Below are 18,932 nucleotides of genomic sequence, written 5' to 3'. Positions count from 1 at the left end.
TGGCGAGCCCCACAGTGCTGGAGCCCCCTTTCTCATAGAGAAACGTAGCCTGAGACCCCAAGATACGCTATGCTGGGGAACCCCAAAGTCAAATGCTCAGAGGGCTCTGCAGGCCACATAAATGTGTGGAGAGGTCTAGAATGATGCAATGGTCCCTAAGATGCTCAGGTGCCTACAGAGCAGTCAATTCTAACACCTGCATGGTTATTTGGTTATCTAGCTTTTAACAACACTGTGTTGGTATAAAACTAGCTCCTTTCTTAATGCCTGTGGAAAGCATGGGCAGGTGGAGAGACAAGGCAGGGTGTGGCTGAAACAACCCTGACCATCCTTAATAATTCCAGGGCCTCAGAGTGGCAGCTCCTGAAAATTGGAGCCAAGAAAGAAGTCTGGTCACCATGGAGGGTTCGATGGCCTGACCCCTTAATCTGGTACTAAAGAACTGGCTCTTCACTTTATGAGAAAGACTTTAAACTATTAAAAATATATTAAACAGTCACACCAGTGAAATGATCTGAAACACTGGCTCCTTAGGGAACTAGTTAGGAAATTACCGCTGAGCATGACCGTTACCATAACAAAAGCAGAAATGGTCCTCAACTGCTTTTCTGAGAATTTCTGTTTCTTCTGAGTCCACCTGCATCCCATTCACAGGGCACGGAGGTTTCACCTCGAGCAGCCCTTCAGCAATGCCTGTGAACGAAGGGTCAGCACAGAGTCACAAGCAGGTATTTGTACCTACATTTCCGTCAACCAAAGAGGAGCCGTCTTGGTGGAGCGAGGAAATCTATATCAGACGTTGGGACTGCCAGAGTGGCTGGAAATTGAGGGGTGAAAATCCTGGAAAGAAGTGAGTAGCAGCAGTGGGAGCCCAAAAACTTTCATATAAATGTTTCTCAAATTCTTGCCCGGCCCCTAAACAGAGAAGCTCGTAGTGAAATGCTAAGGAAGTGAGACATTTGCAAGCTAAAGAGCTGAGCAGAGATTTAAACAGTTGTGTGATGCTGGGAAGACAGAGTTTGGAATTCAAGTCCTACCAAGTTAGAGAAGCTTGTTAAACACCTCCTGAAAGTCCAGGAGGGACACACATCTCAAGACTACGGGTGAGGCAAAATCAAACAAAATCGACCCTCCGCGTAGGATCGAGGTAATCTTAACTGCTTGCCAGAACAAAATGCAACATTCTGTAGCAGATTTAACAGCATATCATCCATAATGCGTAGTATAAAATAATTTAAAAAAATAGTAGAAATATGAAGAAGCAGGAAAATGTGACCCAAAGTTGAGAGAGGAAAAAAAAACGGGGAATGGAGAACAAATGCACACGGGTATAGGGTTTCTGTTAGGGGAGATGTAAAAGTTTTGGTAATAGAGGGTGATGGAGGGTACCGCAACATAATGAATGTGATTAATCCTACCGAGTGGTTTGCTTGGTGTGGTTGACATGGGAAAGTTTATGTTGTTTATATGTTCCCACAATTTAAAACAAAACAAAAGAGCAACTAAAGAGACAATGATAATTCAGTGTGATACATGATTCTAGATAGGATCTAATACGGGAGGAGAAAAGGCTCAAAAAGACACAATTGGGACATCTGAAAAATTGGAATATAGACTGTAAGCTTTATATCAATTGTTAAATTTCTCAAACTTGATAAACACACAAAAGTGAATATTCTGATTTTTAGGAAATGTACATGGCAGTATCAAGTGTTCAAACAGCATGATGTATACAACCTACACATAAGTGTTTAGAAAATGGATTGACGGATCAATCGATGGATGATATTTAGATAGATGGATTGATAGACGGATAGATAGAATAATGACAAATGTGGTAAAATGTTGAAATTGGTGGATTTCCGCGTCTGGGGGGACTAAACTACCAAATCAAAAAGCTAGAAAAGAAAATCAGTTAAACCCAAAGAAAATATACATAAAGGGAAATAATAAAAATAAGAGCAGAAGTAACGAAGAAAACAGATCATTGGTAGAGAAAATCAACAAGGCCATAACTTGGTTCATTGGAAAGATAAGTAAAAGCAGTGAATTCTTTGGGAGATTCACCAAAAAAAAGAGAGAAAACACAAGTTATCAATACCAGAAACAAAAGTGGAAATATCAATACAGGTCCTATATCAATACAGGTTCAATATAGACAATAAGATAATGAAGGGAATATTCTTAATCATTTTATGTCAACAAATTTGACAACTTAGATGAAATGGACAAATACATTGAAAAATAAAGTTTACTGAAACGGACACAAGAAGAAATAGAAAATATGAATAGCCCTATATCTGAAAAGTTATCATGTGACTACAAATTTAACAAATACATTGTAATTAAATTTCAAGAATTGTCAAGCCAATGGGCAGCTGACATTAATGAATTGAGAATATGCTTCTTGTTCATCAATTATGACCTCACTGAATTATTTAAAGATTGCTTCAGTTTTAAAATCTATTTTCTTGATAGTAGAGAACCTAATTTGGATCTTGGAAGTCCATCTGAACCAATCCATCAATCTCTCCCTCCCTAGAAATCAATATAAGTAGATAGTATGTGTGTGTGCATGTGTAAACTTGGAGAGAGGTAGAGACAGAACAAGAGAGATAAATTTGTTTAGTGGTGCAACATATAAACATCCTATGCCAATCTTTGGAGAGCTTTCTCCCTCTCTCTCTCTGTCTCTCCACATATATACATATCCACACACATATACACATATATCCGCATCTTTATGCTCTGACAAACCTTTCTGGACTCCCCCCACCCCCCTTTTCTTGGTTCCAGGGAAGACTAAATTGCTAACTGAATACTTGGCAGAAAACCTACAAGGGTGAGATGGTTGCCTTGAAAGGTGTAGGATCTACCGTGATTTCCTTCCCTGTGTCTGTGGCCACAACTCACTAATGTCACCTCTTGGACTCTCGCAGCACACACTGGCTCTGAAAGTTCCACAGTAAAAACGGGAAAAAATGTTTTACTGTGTAATAATGGTTATCAATGGAGAGTAATACTTGTTTCTTGACATACCTAACAAGCCCTGAGATTTTTTTTCCTTTTTCTCTGGGAAGGACCAAAGTAAGAGTATTTCTTTTAATGAGGGTTTAACTTATTTAAATGTGGGTTCATTTTAGGAATTAAAGACAATTTACTCTATGTTCTTCAGATTTCTTCTGCAAAACCAGAATGCTGCTGATGACGAGGTACAAAACACATGGACTGGGAGGCGGGGCAAGATGGCAGACTGGTGAGCTGTATGTTTTAGTTACTCCTCCAGGAAAGTAGGTAGAAAGCCAGGAACTGCGTGGACTGGACACCACAGAGCAATCTGACTTTGGGCATACTTCATACAACACTCATGAAAACGTGGAACTGCTGAGATCAGCGAAATCTGTAAGTTTTTGCGGCCAGGGGACCCGCGCCCCTCCCTGCCAGGCTCAGTCCCGTGGGAGGAGGGGCTGTCAGCTCCGGGAAGGAGAAGGGAGAACTGCAGTGGCAGCCCTTATCGGAAACTCATTCTGCTGATCCAAACTCCAACCATAGATAGACGGAGACCAGACACCAGAGAATCTGAGAGCAGCCAGCCCAGCAGAGAGGAGACAGGCATAGAAAAAAAACAACACGAAAAACTCCAAAATAAAAGCGGAGGATTTTTGGAGTTCTGGTGAACATAGAAGGGGGAAGGGCAGAGCTCAGGCCCAAGCTCAGGCCCTGAGGCGCATATGCAAATCCCGAAGAAAAGCTGATCTCTCTGCCCTGTGGACCTTTCCTTAATGGCCCTGGTTGCTTTGTCTCTTAGCATTTCAATAACCCATTAGATCTCTGAGGAGGGCCGTTTTTTTTTTTTTTTTTTTTTTTTTTAATCCTTTTTTCTTTTTCTAAAACAATTACTCTAAGAAGCCCAATACAGAAAGCTTCAAAGACTTGCAATTTGGGCAGGTCAAGTCAAGAGCAGAACTAGGAGAGATCTGAGACAAAACGCAATAATCCAGTAGCTGAGAAAATTCACTAAACACCACAACTTCCCAAGAAAAGGGGGGTGTCCGCTCACAGCCATCATCCTGGTGGACAGGAAACACTCCTGCCCATCGCCAGCCCCATAGCCCAGAACTGCCCCAGACAACCCAGTGTGACGGAAGTGCTTCAAATAACAGGCACACACCACAAAACTGGGCGTGGACATTAGCCTTCCCTGCAACCTCAGCTGATTGTCCCAGAGTTGGGAAGGTAGAGCAGTGTGAATTAACAAAGCCCCATTCAGCCATCATTTCAGCAGACTGGAAGACTCCCTACACAGCCCAGCAGCCCAGAACTGCCCTGGGGGGACGGCACTCACCTGTGACATAGCACAGTCATCCCTCAACAGAGGACCCGGGGTGCACGGCCTGGAAGAGGGGCCCACTTGCAAGTCTCAGGAGCCATACGCCAATACCAAGGACTTGTGGGTCAGTGGCAGAGAAAAACTGTGGCAGGACTGAACTGAAGGATTAGACTATTGCAGCAGCTTTAAAACTCTAGGATCACCAGGGAGATTTGATTGTTAGAGCCACCCCCCGCTCCCTGACTGCCCAGAAACACGCCCCATACACAGGCAGGCAACACCAACTACACACGCAAGCTTGGTACACCAATTGGACCCCACAAGACTCACTCCCCCACTCACCAAAAAGGCTAAGCAGGGGAGAACTGGCTTGTGGAGAACAGGTGGCCCGTGGACGCCACCTGCTGGTTAGTTAGAGAAAGTGTACTCCACGAAGCTGTAGATCTGATAAATTAGAGATAAGGACTTCAATAGGTCTACAAACCCTAAAAGAACCCTATCAAGTTCAGCAAATGCCACGAGGCCAAAAACAACAGAAAATTATAAAGCATATGAAAAAACCAGACGATATGGATAACCCAAGCCCAAGCACCCAAATCAAAAGGTCAGAAGAGACACAGCACCTAGAGCAGCTACTCAAAGAACTAAAGATGAACAATGAGACCATAGTACGGGAGACAAAGGAAATCAAGAAGACTCTAGAAGAGCATAAAGACATTGCAAGACTAAATAAAAAAATGGATGATCTTATGGAAATTAAAGAAACTGTTGACCAAATTAAAAAGATTCTGGACACTCATAGTACAAGACTAGAGGAAGTTGAACAACGAATCAGTGACCTGGAAGATGACAGAATGGAAAATGAAAGCATAAAAGAAAGAATGGGGAAAAAAATTGAAAAAATCGAAATGGACCTCAGGGATATGATAGATAATATGAAACGTCCAAATGTAAGACTCATTGGTGTCCCAGAAGGGGAAGAAAAGGGTAAAGGTCTAGGAAGAGTATTCAAAGAAATTGTTGGGGAAAACTTCCCAAATCTTCTAAACAACATAAATACACAAATCATAAATGCTCAGCAAACCCCAAATAGAATAAATCCAAATAAACCCACTCCGAGACATATACTGATCACACTGTCAAACACAGAAGAGAAGGAGCAAGTTCTGAAAGCAGCAAGAGAAAAGCAATTCACCACATACAAAGGAAACAGCATAAGACTAAGTAGTGACTACTCAGCAGCGACCATGGAGGTGAGAAGGCAGTGGCACGATATATTTAAAATTCTGAGTGAGAAAAATTTCCAGCCAAGAATACTTTATCCAGAAAAGCTCTCCTTCAAATTTGAGGGAGAGCTTAAATTTTTCACAGACAAACAAATGCTGAGAGAATTTGCTAACAAGAGACCTGCCCTACTGGAGATACTAAAGGGAGCCCTACAGACAGAGAAACAAAGAAAGGACAGAGAGACTTGGAGAAAGGTTCAGTACTAAAGAGATTCGGTATGGGTACAGTAAAGGATATTAATAGACAGAGGGGAAAAATATGACAAACATAAACCAAAGGATACGATGGCTGATTCAAGAAATGCCTTCACGGTTATAACGTTGAATGTAAACGGATTAAACTCCCCAATTAAAAGATATAGTTTCGCAGAATGGATCAAAAAAAATGAACCATCAATATGTTGCATACAAGAGACTCATCTTAGACACAGGGACACAAAGAAACTGAAAGTGAAAGGATGGAAAAAAATATTTCATGCAAGCTACAGCCAAAAGAAAGCAGGTGTAGCAATATTAATCTCAGATAAAATAGACTTCAAATGCAGGGATGTTTTGAGAGACAAAGAAGGCCACTACATACTAATAAAAGGGGCAATTCAGCAAGAAGAAATAACAATCGTAAATGTCTATGCACCCAATCAAGGTGCCACAAAATACATGAGAGAAACACTGGCAAAACTAAAGGAAGCAATTGATGTTTCCACAATAATTGTGGGAGACTTCAACACATCACTCTCTCCTATAGATAGATCAACCAGACAGAAGACCAATAAGGAAATTGAAAACCTAAACAATCTGATAAATGAATTAGATTTAACAGACATATACAGGACATTACATCCCAAATCACCAGGATACACATACTTTTCTAGTGCTCATGGAACTTTCTCCAGAATAGATCATATGCTGGGACATAAAACAAGCCTCAATAAATTTTAAAAGATTGAAATTATTCAAAGCACATTCTCTGACCACAATGGAATACAATTAGAAGTCAATAACCATCAGAGACTTAGAGAATTCACAAATACCTGGAGGTTAAACAACACACTCCTAAACAATCAGTGGGTTAAAGAAGAAATAGCAAGAGAAATTGCTAAATATATAGAGACGAATGAAAATGAGAACACAACATACCAAAACCTATGGGATGCAGCAAAAGCAGTGCTAAGGGGGAAATTTGTAGCACTAAACGCATATATTAAAAAGGAAGAAAGAGCCAAAATCAAAGAACTAATGGATCAACTGAAGAAGCTAGAAAATGAACAGCAAACCAATCCTAAACCAAGTAGAAGAAAAGAAATAACAAGGATTAAAGCAGAAATAAATGACATAGAGAACAGAAAAACAATAGAGAGGATAAATATCACCAAAAGTTGGTTCTTTGAGAAGATCAACAAGATTGACAAGCCCCTAGCTAGACTGACAAAATCAAAAAGAGAGAAGACCCATATAAACAAAATAATGAATGAAAAAGGTGACATAACTGCAGATCCTGAAGAAATTAAAAAAATTATAAGAGGATATTATGAACAACTGTATGGCAACAAACTGGATAATGTAGAAGAAATGGACAATTTCCTGGAAACATATGAACAACCTAGACTGACCAGAGAAGAAATAGAAGACCTCAACCAACCCATCACAAGCAAAGAGATCCAATCAGTCATCAAAAATCTTCCCACAAATAAATGCCCAGGGCCAGATGGCTTCACAGGGGAATTCTACCAAACTTTCCAGAAAGAACTGACACCAATCTTACTCAAACTCTTTCAAAACATTGAAAAAAATGGAACACTACCTAACTCATTTTATGAAGCTAACATCAATCTAATACCAAAACCAGGCAAAGATGCTACAAAAAAGGAAAACTACCGGCCAATCTCCCTAATGAATATAGATGCAAAAATCCTCAACAAAATACTTGCAAATCGAATCCAAAGACACATTAAAAAAATCATACACCATGACCAAGTGGGGTTCATTCCAGGGATGCAAGGATGGTTCAACATAAGAAAAACAATCAATGTATTACAACACATTAAAAACTCGAAAGGGAAAAATCAATTGATCATCTCAATAGATGCTGAAAAAGCATTTGACAAAATCCAACATCCCTTTTTGATAAAAACACTTCAAAAGGTAGGAATTGAAGGAAACTTCCTCAACATGATAAAGAGCATATATGAAAAACCCACAGCCAGCATAGTACTCAATGGTGAGAGACTGAAAGCCTTCCCTCTAAGATCAGGAACAAGACAAGGATGCCCGCTGTCACCACTGTTATTCAACATTGTGCTGGAAGTGCTAGCCAGGGCAATCCGGCAAGACAAAGAAATAAAAGGCATCCAAATTGGAAAAGAAGAAGTAAAACTGTCATTGTTTGCAGATGATATGATCTTATATCTAGAAAACCCTGAGAAATCAACGATACACCTACTAGAGCTAATAAAGAAATTTAGCAAAGTAGCGGGATACAAGATTAATGCACATAAGTCAGTAATGTTTCTATATGCTAGAAATGAACAAACTGAAGAGACACTCAAGAAAAAGATACCATTTTCAATAGCAACTAAAAAAATCAAGTACCTAGGAATAAACTTAACCAAAGATGTAAAAGACCTATACAAAGAAAACTACATAACTCTACTAAAAGAAATAGAAGGGGACCTTAAAAGATGGAAAAATATTCCATGTTCATGGATAGGAAGACTAAATGTCATTAAGATGTCAATTCTACCCAAACTCATCTACAGATTCAATGCAATCCCAATCAAAATTCCAACAACCTACTTTGCAGACTTGGAAAAGCTAGTTATCAAATTTATTTGGAAAGGGAAGATGCCTCGAATTGCTAAAGACACTTTAAAAAAGAAAAACGAAGTGGGAGGACTTACACTCCCTGACTTTGAAGCTTATTATAAAGCCACAGTTGCCAAAACAGCATGGTACTGGCACAAAGATAGACATATAGATCAATGGAATCGAATTGAGAATTCGGAGATAGACCCTCAGATCTATGGCCGACTGATCTTTGATAAGGCCCCCAAAGTCACCGAACTGAGTCATAATGGTCTTTTCAACAAATGGGGCTGGGAGAGTTGGATATCCATATCCAAAAGAATGAAAGAGGACCCCTACCTCACCCCCTACACAAAAATTAACTCAAAATGGACCAAAGATCTCAATATAAAAGAAAGTACCATAAAACTCCTAGAAGATAATGTAGGAAAACATCTTCAAGACCTTGTATTAGGAGGCCACTTCCTAGACTTTACACCCAAAGCACAAGCAACAAAAGAGAAAATAGATAAATGGGAACTCCTCAAGCTTAGAAGTTTCTGCACCTCAAAGGAATTTCTCAAAAAGGTAAAGAGGCAGCCAACTCAATGGGAAAAAATTTTTGGAAACCATGTATCTGACAAAAGACTGATATCTTGCATATATAAAGAAATCCTACAACTCAATGACAATAGTACAGACAGCCCAATTATAAAATGGGCAAAAGATATGAAAAGACAGTTCTCTGAAGAGGAAATACAAATGGCCAAGAAACACATGAAAAAATGTTCAGCTTCACTAGCTATTAGAGAGATGCAAATTAAGACCACAATGAGATACCATCTAACACCGATTAGAATGGCTGCCATTAAACAAACAGGAAACTACAAATGCTGGAGGGGATGTGGAGAAACTGGAACTCTTATTCACTGTTGGTGGGACTGTATAATGGTTCAGCCACTCTGGAAGTCAGTCTGGCAGTTCCTTAGAAAACTAGATATAGAGCTACCATTCGATCCAGCGATTGCACTTCTCGGTATATACCCGGAAGATCGGAAAGCAGTGACACGAACAGATATCTGCACGCCAATGTTCATAGCAGCATTATTCACAATTGCCAAGAGATGGAAACAACCCAAATGTCCTTCAACAGATGAGTGGATAAATAAAATGTGGTATATACACACGATGGAATACTACGCGGCAGTAAGAAGGAACGATCTGGTGAAACATATGACAACATGGATGAACCTTGAAGACATAATGCTGAGCGAAATAAGCCAGGCACAAAAAGAGAAATATTATATGCTACCACTAATGTGAACTTTGAAAAATGTAAAACAAATGGTTTATAATGTAGAATGTAGGGGAACTAGCAGTAGAGAGCAATTAAGGAAGGGGGAACAATAATCCAAGAAGAACAGATAAGCTATTTAACGTTCTGGGATGCCCAGAAATGACTATGGTCTGTTAATTTCTGATGGATGTAGTAGGAACAAGTTCACTGAAATGTTGCTATATTATGTAACTTTCTTGGGGTAAAGTAGGAACATGTTGGAAGTTAAGCAGTTATCTTAGGTTAGTTGTCTTTTTCTTACTCCCTTGTTATGGTCTCTTTGAAATGTTCTTTTATTGTATGTTTGTTTTCTTTTTAACTTTTTTTTTCATACAGTTGATTTAAAAAAGAAGGGAAAGTTAAAAAAAAAAAAAAGAAAAAAGACAAACAAGGAAAAAAAAAAAAAAGATGTAGTGCCCCCTTGAGGAGCCTGTGGAGAATGCAGGGGTATTCGCCTACCCCACCTCCATGGTTGCTAACATGACCACAGACATAGGGGACTGGTGGTTTGATGGGTTGAGCCCTCTACCATAAGTTTTACCCTTGGGAAGACGGTTGCTGCAAAGGAGAGGCTAGGCCTCCCTGTATTTGTGCCTAAGAGTCTCCTCCTGAATGCCTCTTTGTTGCTCAGATGTGGCCCTGTCTCTCTGGCTAAGCCAACTTGAAAGGTGAAATCACTGCCCTCCCCCCTACGTGGGATCAGACACCCAGGGAAGTGAATCCCCCTGGCAACGTGGAATATGACTCCCGGGGAGGAATGTAGACCCGGCATCGTGGGATGGAGAACATCTTCTTGACCAAAAGGGGGATGTGAAAGGAAATGAAATAAGCTTCAGTGGCAGAGAGATTCCAAAACGAGCCGAGAGATCACTCTGGTGGGCACTCTTACGCACACTTTAGACAACCTTTTTTAGGTTCTAAAGAATTGGGGTAGCTGGTGGTGGATACCTGAAACTATTAAACTACAACCCAGAACCCATGAATCTCGAAGACAGTTGTATAAAAATGTAGCTTATGAGGGGTGACAGTGGGATTGGGAATGCCATAAGGACCAAACTCCACTTTGTCTAGTTTATGGATGGATGTGTAGAAAAGTAGGGGAAGCAAACAAACAGATAAAGGTACCCAGTGTTCTTTTTTACTTCAATTGCTCTTTTTCACTCTAATTATTATTCTTGTTATTTTTGTGTGTGTGCTAATGAAGGTGTCAGGGATTGATTTAGGTGATGAATGTACAACTATGTAATGGTACTGTAAACAATCGAAAGTACAATTTGTTTTCTATGACTGCGTGGTATGTGAATATATCTCAATAAAATGATGATTAAAAAAAAATAAAAAAAAATAAATAAATAAAAATAAAAAGGAAGAAAGAGCCAAAATCAAAGAACTAATGGATCAACTGAAGAAGCTAGAAAATGAACAGCAAACCAATCCTAAACCAAGTAGAAGAAAAGAAATAACAAGGATTAAAGCAGAAATAAATGACATAGAGAACAGAAAAACAATAGAGAGGATAAATATCACCAAAAGTTGGTTCTTTGAGAAGATCAACAAGATTGACAAGCCCCTAGCTAGACTGACAAAATCAAAAAGAGAGAAGACCCATATAAACAAAATAATGAATGAAAAAGGTGACATAACTGCAGATCCTGAAGAAATTAAAAAAATTATAAGAGGATACTATGAACAACTGTATGGCAACAAACTGGATAATGTAGAGGAAATGGACAATTTCCTGGAAACATATGAACAACCTAGACTGACCAGAGAAGAAATAGAAGACCTCAACCAACCCATCACAAGCAAAGAGATCCAATCAGTCATCAAAAATCTTCCCACAAATAAATGCCCAGGGCCAGATGGCTTCACAGGGGAATTCTACCAAACTTTCCAGAAAGAACTGACACCAATCTTACTCAAACTCTTTCAAAACATTGAAGAAAATGGAACACTACCTAACTCATTTTATGAAGCTAACATCAATCTAATACCAAAACCAGGCAAAGATGCTACAAAAAAGGAAAACTACCGGCCAATCTCCCTAATGAATATAGATGCAAAAATCCTCAACAAAATACTTGCAAATCGAATCCAAAGACACATTAAAAAAATCATACACCATGACCAAGTGGGGTTTATTCCAGGCATGCAAGGATGGTTCAACATAAGAAAATCAATCAATGTATTACAACACATTAACAAGTCAAAAGGGAAAAATCAATTGATCATCTCAATAGATGCTGAAAAAGCATTTGACAAAATCCAACATCCCTTTTTGATAAAAACACTTCAAAAGGTAGGAATTGAAGGAAACTTCCTCAACATGATAAAGAGCATATATGAAAAACCCACAGCCAACATAGTACTAAATGGTGAGAGACTGAAAGCCTTCCCTCTAAGATCAGGAACAAGACAAGGATGCCCGCTGTCACTACTGTTATTCAACATTGTGCTGGAAGTGCTAGCCAGGGCAATCCGGCAAGACAAAGAAATAAAAGGCATCCAAATTGGAAAAGAAGAAGTAAAACTGTCATTGTTTGCAGATGATATGATCTTATATCTAGAAAACCCTGAGAAATCGACGATACAGCTACTAGAGCTAATAAACAAATTTAGCAAAGTAGCGGGATACAAGGTTAATGCACATAAGTCAGTAATGTTTCTATATGCTAGAAATGAACAAACTGAAGAGACACTCAAGAAAAAGATACCATTTTCAATAGCAACTAAAAAAATCAAGTACCTAGGAATAAACTTAACCAAAGATGTAAAAGACCTATACAAAGAAAACTACATAACTCTACTAAAAGAAATAGAAGGGGACCTTAAAAGATGGAAAAATATTCCATGTTCATGGATAGGAAGACTAAATGTCATTAAGATGTCAATTCTACACAAACTCATCTACAGATTCAATGCAATCCCAATCAAAATTCCAACAACCTACTTTGCAGACTTGGGAAAGCTAGTTATCAAATTTATTTGGAAAGGTAAGATGCCTCGAATTGCTAAAGACACTCTAAAAAAGAAAAACAAAGTGGGAGGACTTACACTCCCTGACTTTGAAGCTTATTATAAAGCCACAGTTGCCAAAACAGCATGGTACTGGCACAAAGATAGACATATAGATCAATGGAATCGAACTGAGAATTCAGAGATAGACCCTCAGATCTATGGCCGACTGATCTTTGATAAGGCCCCCAAAGTCACTGAACTGAGTCATAATGGTCTTTTCAACAAATGGGGCTTGGAGAGTTGGATATCCATATCCAAAAGAATGAAAGAGGACCCCTACCTCACCCCCTACACAAAAATTAACTCAAAATGGACCAAAGATCTCAATATAAAAGAAAGTACCATAAAACTCCTAGAAGATAATGTAGGAAAACATCTTCAAGACCTTGTATTAGGCGACCACTTCCTAGACTTTACACCCAAAGCACAAGCAACAAAAGAGAAAATAGATAAATGGGAACTCCTCAAGCTTAGAAGTTTCTGCACTCAAAGGAATTTCTCAAAAAGGTAAAGAGGCAGCCAACTCAATGGGAAAAAATTTTTGGAAGCCATGTATCTGACAAAAGACTGATATCTTGCATATATAAAGAAATCCTACAACTCAATGACAATAATACAGTCGGCCCAATTATAAAATGGGCAAAAGATATGAAAAGACAGTTCTCTGAAGAGGAAATACAAATGGCCAAGAAACACATGAAAAAATGTTCAGCTTCACTAGCTATTAGAGAGATGCAAATTAAGACCACAATCAGATACCATCTAACACCGGTTAGAATGGCTGCCATTAAACAAACAGGAAACTACAAATGCTGGAGGGGATGTGGAGAAACTGGAACTCTTATTCATTGTTGGTGGGACTGTATAATGGTTCAGCCACTCTGGAAGTCAGTCTGGCAGTTCCTTAGAAAACTAGATATAGAGTTACCATTCGATCCAGCGATTGCACTTCTCGGTATATACCCGGAAGATCGGAAAGCAGTGACACGAACAGATATCTGCACGCCAATGTTCATAGCAGCATTATTCACAATTGCCAAGAGATGGAAACAACCCAAATGTCCTTCAACAGATGAGTGGATAAATAAAATGTGGTATATACACACGATGGAATACTACACGGCAGTAAGAAGGAACGATCTCGTGAAACATATGACAACATGGATGAACCTTGAAGACATAATGCTGAGCGAAATAAGCCAGGCACAAAAAGAGAAATATTATATGCTACCACTAATGTGAACTTTGAAAAATGTAAAACAAATGGTTTATAATGTAGAATGTAGGGGAACTAGCAATAGAGAGCAATTAAGGAAGGGGGAACAATAATCCAAGAAGAACAGACAAGCTATTTAACGTTCTGGGGATGCCCAGGAATGACTATGGTCTGTTAATTTCTGATGGATATAGTAGGAGCAAGTTCACAGAATTGTTGCTATATTAGGTAACTTTCTTGGGGTAAAGTAGGAACATGTTGGAAGTTAAGCAGTTATCTTAGGTTAGTTGTCTTTTTCTTACTCCCTTGTTATGGTCTCTTTGAAATGTTCTTTTATTGTATGTTTGTTTTCCTTTTAACTTTTTTTTCATACAGTTGATTTAAAAAAGAAGGGAAAGTTAAAAAAAAAAAAAAAAGAAAAACAAGGAAAAAAAAAAGATGTAGTGCCCCCTTGAGGAGCCTGTGGAGAATGCAGGGGTATTCGCCTACCCCACCCCCATGGTTGCTAACATGACCACAGACATAGGGGACTGGTGGTTTGATGGGCTGAGCCCTCTACCATAAGTTTTACCCTTGGGAAGACGGTTGCTGCAAAGGAGAGGCTAGGCCTCCCTATGGTTGTGCCTAAGAGCCTCCTCCCGAATGCCTCTTTGTTGCTCAGATGTGGCCCTGTCTCTCTAGCTAAGCCAACTTGAAAGGTGAAATCACTGCCCTCCCCCCTACGTGGGATCAGACACCCAGGGGAGTGAAACTCCCTGGCAACGTGGAATATGACTCCCGGGGAGGAATGTAGACCTGGCATCGCGGGACGGAGAACATCTTCTTGACCAAAAGGGGGATGTGAAAGGAAATGAAATAAGCTTCAGTGGCAGAGAGATTCCAAAAGGAGCCGAGAGGTCACTCTGGTGGGCACTCTTATGCACACTTCAGACAACCCTTTTTAGGTTCTAAAGAATTGGGGTAGCTGGTGGTGGATACCTGAAACTATCAAACTACAACCCAGAACCCATGAATCTCGAAGACAGTTGTATAAAAATGTAGCTTATGAGGGGTGACAATGGGATTGGGAAAGCCATAAGGACCACACTCCACTTTGTCTAGTTTATGGATGGATGAGTAGAAAAATAGGGGAAGGAACAAACAAACAAACAGACAAAGGTACCCAGTGTTCTTTTTTACTTCAATTGCTCTTTTTCACTCTAATTATTATTCTTGTTATTTTTGTGTGTGTGCTAATGAAGGTGTCAGGGATTGATTTGGGTGATGAATGTACCACTATGTAATGGTACTGTAAACAATCGAAAGTACTATTTGTTTTGTATGACTGCGTGGTATGTGAATATATCTCAATAAAATGAAGATTAAAAAAAAAAATATGATGAGAAAAAAAAAAAACACATGGACTGTTCTTGGACATTTCGGAGGTAAGTAGCGATTCTTTTTGTACGCCAAGTCAAAGGAGATGCATCAGAGCCATTTTTAGGATTATACTCATGATACCTTAGAAGAAAATAATATATGTCTTCCCTGCAAACATTTTGGCTTAAGACTTACAGACTACAAATGATAAAATTATAAACACCTACAGTATTTTGCAAAATCTTTCTGAAAATCTGTCCTGGTATTGACAAAAGCGCGTCCTTTCTCGGTTCCGACGACGAACACGTCTGTTTCATACATGGCGATGCAGGCCACCTCGGCCTTGGACTTGGCCAGTTCTTTACACTGAAATAGAAACAACATGATGTGTCATTTTCAAGCGCAGATCCAGATTCTGTGAGGCCTGAGGGCCCTACTTTAAGAAAAGAATACAAAATTAGACACAAAAAGGAGTATTTATTTAGAATGAGAAAAACTATGCACATGCACACACACACACATACACAAATTTATCAAGCAATTACCATAAATATAAAACCCAGAGAAGGACAAAATATTTTTATTAACTGCCTGACATTCCTCTCTGACATGCCTTTTTCCCTATATTTTTGGCTTGCACATTCTTTGCTTGCCTCTTCATATGACAACAAATGTGCAATATTTTCTATGGCAAGAATAGAGATCATTTACTATTTCCTCTAGCGTGACTGATCACATTTTAAAATCATTGATGTATAAAACATGCAAATTCACACACAGACACACTTGCTGTTCATAGTAGAGTTACAGGTTTATGCCCTATGGACACAAGAATTCTGATAAACTATTTTGAGTAATTCCCATCAAAAATTTAAACAAATTCTTGATGTATTTATAACCGTAATATGCTGCATCACTGAGAATATTCCTGACCAGAGAGAACTTCCACTTTGACAAGGCCTCAATGAGAACCAACTGCTTCTGTTTATAATTTTATATGTTTAAAGAGTGTAAGAGATTTCCATGGACCAGCTTCTGGCTCTACACATTGAGTGTCGCGTTTCTGCTCTACCACCCACACACTTTAGGAGGAGAGCGCCATGGAACATGTTTAGATCTTGTACAACCTCAGACCTTGCACCTGAAAGCCATGTTATGAGATGAGCTGGCACAGTGTCTGCAGAATCCCTGGAGATCAGACCTGTACCTGGTTATCAAGACACAACTTACCTATACACAGAACCAGCAGCAAGCCATGTAACACTTCTACTTAACGAAAACTAACTGTATCCCCGACTCAGCTTCCCCTTACGGAGACCCCAGAGATTTCCATGTCTACGCCAATGTCAGCTGACGCAAGGGGATTGTGGTCAGCAAATAACGGCCCCCTAAAGATTTCCAAGTCCTAAGCCCTAAGAATATGCTACCTTACATGGCAAAAGGGACTTAGCAGATGGATGAAGGTAGGGATCTTGAGATAGGGAGATTATTCTGGATTATCTGGGTGGGCCTGATCTCATCACACTGGTTCTTACAAGGAAAAGATGGGGGGCAGGAGAATATGTGACAATGGAGTCAGAAGCCACAGTGATGGGACTGCTGGAAGGGGCCACAAGCCAAGGAACTCGGACAGCCTGTCAGCTGGAAAAGGCAAGGCCCAGATTCTCCCCTGGAGCTTCCAGTGGGAATGCAGCCCTGACAATGCCTTCATTTTACCCTGGAAAACCCATTTCCTGAACTCTGACCTCCAGAACCTAAGATTAATAAATGTGTGTGTGTGGTTTGTGTTTTTTAGAAGGCAAAAGGTTTATCAGGGGTGTTCTGGTTTACTAAAGCTGCGGAATGCAAAACACCAAAAAATTGATTGGTTTTTACAATGGGGATTTATTACTTCACAAATTTACAGTTCTAAGGCCATGAAAATGTCCTAATTAAGGCATTAATAGGACAACACCTTCTCTGAAGAAAGGCTGATGGCCTCTTGGGTTCCTCTGTCACATGGGAAGGCACATGGCTGGAGTCTGCTGGGCCTCTCCCAGGGTTAGCTTCTTGTTTCTGTTGCTTTCTCCAAAATGTTTCCGGGCTTCTGTCTTCACTCCTCTCTCAGCTCCTGTACATCCTTGCTTGTTTCTCCCAGGCGTTTCTCTCTAAGCATCTGGGGGTTCTCTCTTAGCTTCTCCAGGGAAAACTCTAGGCTTCATCTCTTAGCTTAGCATCTCCAAGCATCTGGATCTGTATTGGCTCTGAGCTCTCTCTCTCTCCCTGAGCTCTCTTAAGGATTCCAGCAAACTAATTAAGAACCACCTTGAATGGGCGGGGTCACATCTCCATGGAAATAACCTAATGAAAAGCTCCTGTCCACAATAGGTCTGCCCCCACAAGAATGGATTAAAACAACATAGTCTTTTATGGGGTATGTAGCAGATTCAAACCAGCACAAGGGGTAATGATTATGAAAAATAAAAGGGGGAGGAAGCAGAGTGGACAAGGAAAACTGTATTGCAGATCTGGCAACTTTTCTAAGGTTATAGTAATGGCAGCCTATTGACCACTGCATGGGATCCTCTTCAAATGTCAAAAGGATTGTACAAATGGAGGAGGTGGAGGCAGTGGTCAAAGCCTGAGGTGGCCCCTAGTTCAGCATCAGTGTTGGAGGGTTGTGAGAAACAAGCGCTATTCCTAAAAAGGAATAAACGCTCACCTGATTGTGGAGAAGAAACAAATTTATTCATGGTCTTGCAAGAACAGGCACTCAACCAAAATGTGGGGGTTGGTGCGCAGAACAATAGAGCCAGTAGTATTTATTCCCTACACCTAACCGCAAGTCCCTCCCCTGTTTCTCCATTGGCTGGATACTTCAGAGGTTACATTCTATTCGACAAGCCTAACTAGCCCGCCCAAATTTGAAACATGCAGCCCACCCTAATTGGAAACATTTGAAAAAAAGTCTCCTATGCAAACTTGTAACATTTGAAACAAGTCTCCACCCCTTTCCTTTGTTCTTGAGCTGCAGAGCCAGTCTGAGCTAGTTTGGTAACAACTTATGAAGCTGTTTAAGGAAACTCTACCCCGAGTCTCCACCTTGCAAGGACAGTAGATACTGGGCGGATAAGCAGGGGGACTGACTGTGGATAGTGGGCAGATAAGCAGGGGGACTGACTGTGGATTACAGTTTGTCTTTTTAACCTTCTGCCAATTCCTTAACTGCCCCCACCCTGTGTGAAAGCTAAACTTAATCTAATTCTCACAAGGGTCTCCCATGGGGTAGTGCATGACAGGCGATCCTAGGAAAGAAGGAGGCCCTTTTACAGCCCTATCCTCAGCTTCTGGAGGTGCCACAAAAGTAGACAAGCTGGGAATGGAGATGTCTGCAGGCTCCTGGACAAGCCCATGCTTGCCCTCCTCCGTCATCTCAGCAGGGGATGTGCTTCCTGAGCTGCTGCTCCTCCCGGGAGCTGCACCAGGGCCAGGATCAGAGGCAGAGGGTTCTCCAGGATCCCCATAGGTCTCTCGAGGATGACGGGGGAGGGGGAGCATCCCCAGACCCCCAGGGAGGTCAAAACAGAGCTCTGGCTGCGAGTTCAGTTGTCAGGGACAGAGGGTTTC

At 40.3% G+C, this 18,932-nt stretch overlaps 1 protein-coding gene across 3 annotated transcripts in view; it reads right to left on the bottom strand.

Annotated features, from left to right (window-relative positions):
- The window catches only part of GTF2IRD2B (GTF2I repeat domain containing 2B), a 100,945-nt gene that overhangs the window by 33,891 nt on the left and 48,122 nt on the right, over positions 1-18,932 (bottom strand). For all 3 annotated transcript variants that reach the window (XM_037815406.1, XM_037815407.1, XM_037815408.1), the window contains exons 3-4: positions 15,554-15,692; positions 574-693 (exon numbers count right to left, since the gene is read on the bottom strand). In XM_037815406.1, the coding sequence (XP_037671334.1) occupies positions 574-693; positions 15,554-15,692 (259 nt within the window). The remainder of the gene's footprint in view (positions 1-573; positions 694-15,553; positions 15,693-18,932) is intronic.

This window comes from Choloepus didactylus, chromosome 21 (assembly GCF_015220235.1).
Source record: "Choloepus didactylus isolate mChoDid1 chromosome 21, mChoDid1.pri, whole genome shotgun sequence".
Classification (NCBI taxonomy): Eukaryota; Metazoa; Chordata; class Mammalia; order Pilosa; family Megalonychidae; genus Choloepus; species Choloepus didactylus.
Note: the sequence above shows the minus strand (reverse complement) of the source record. Positions and strands in the feature narration are given on the sequence as shown.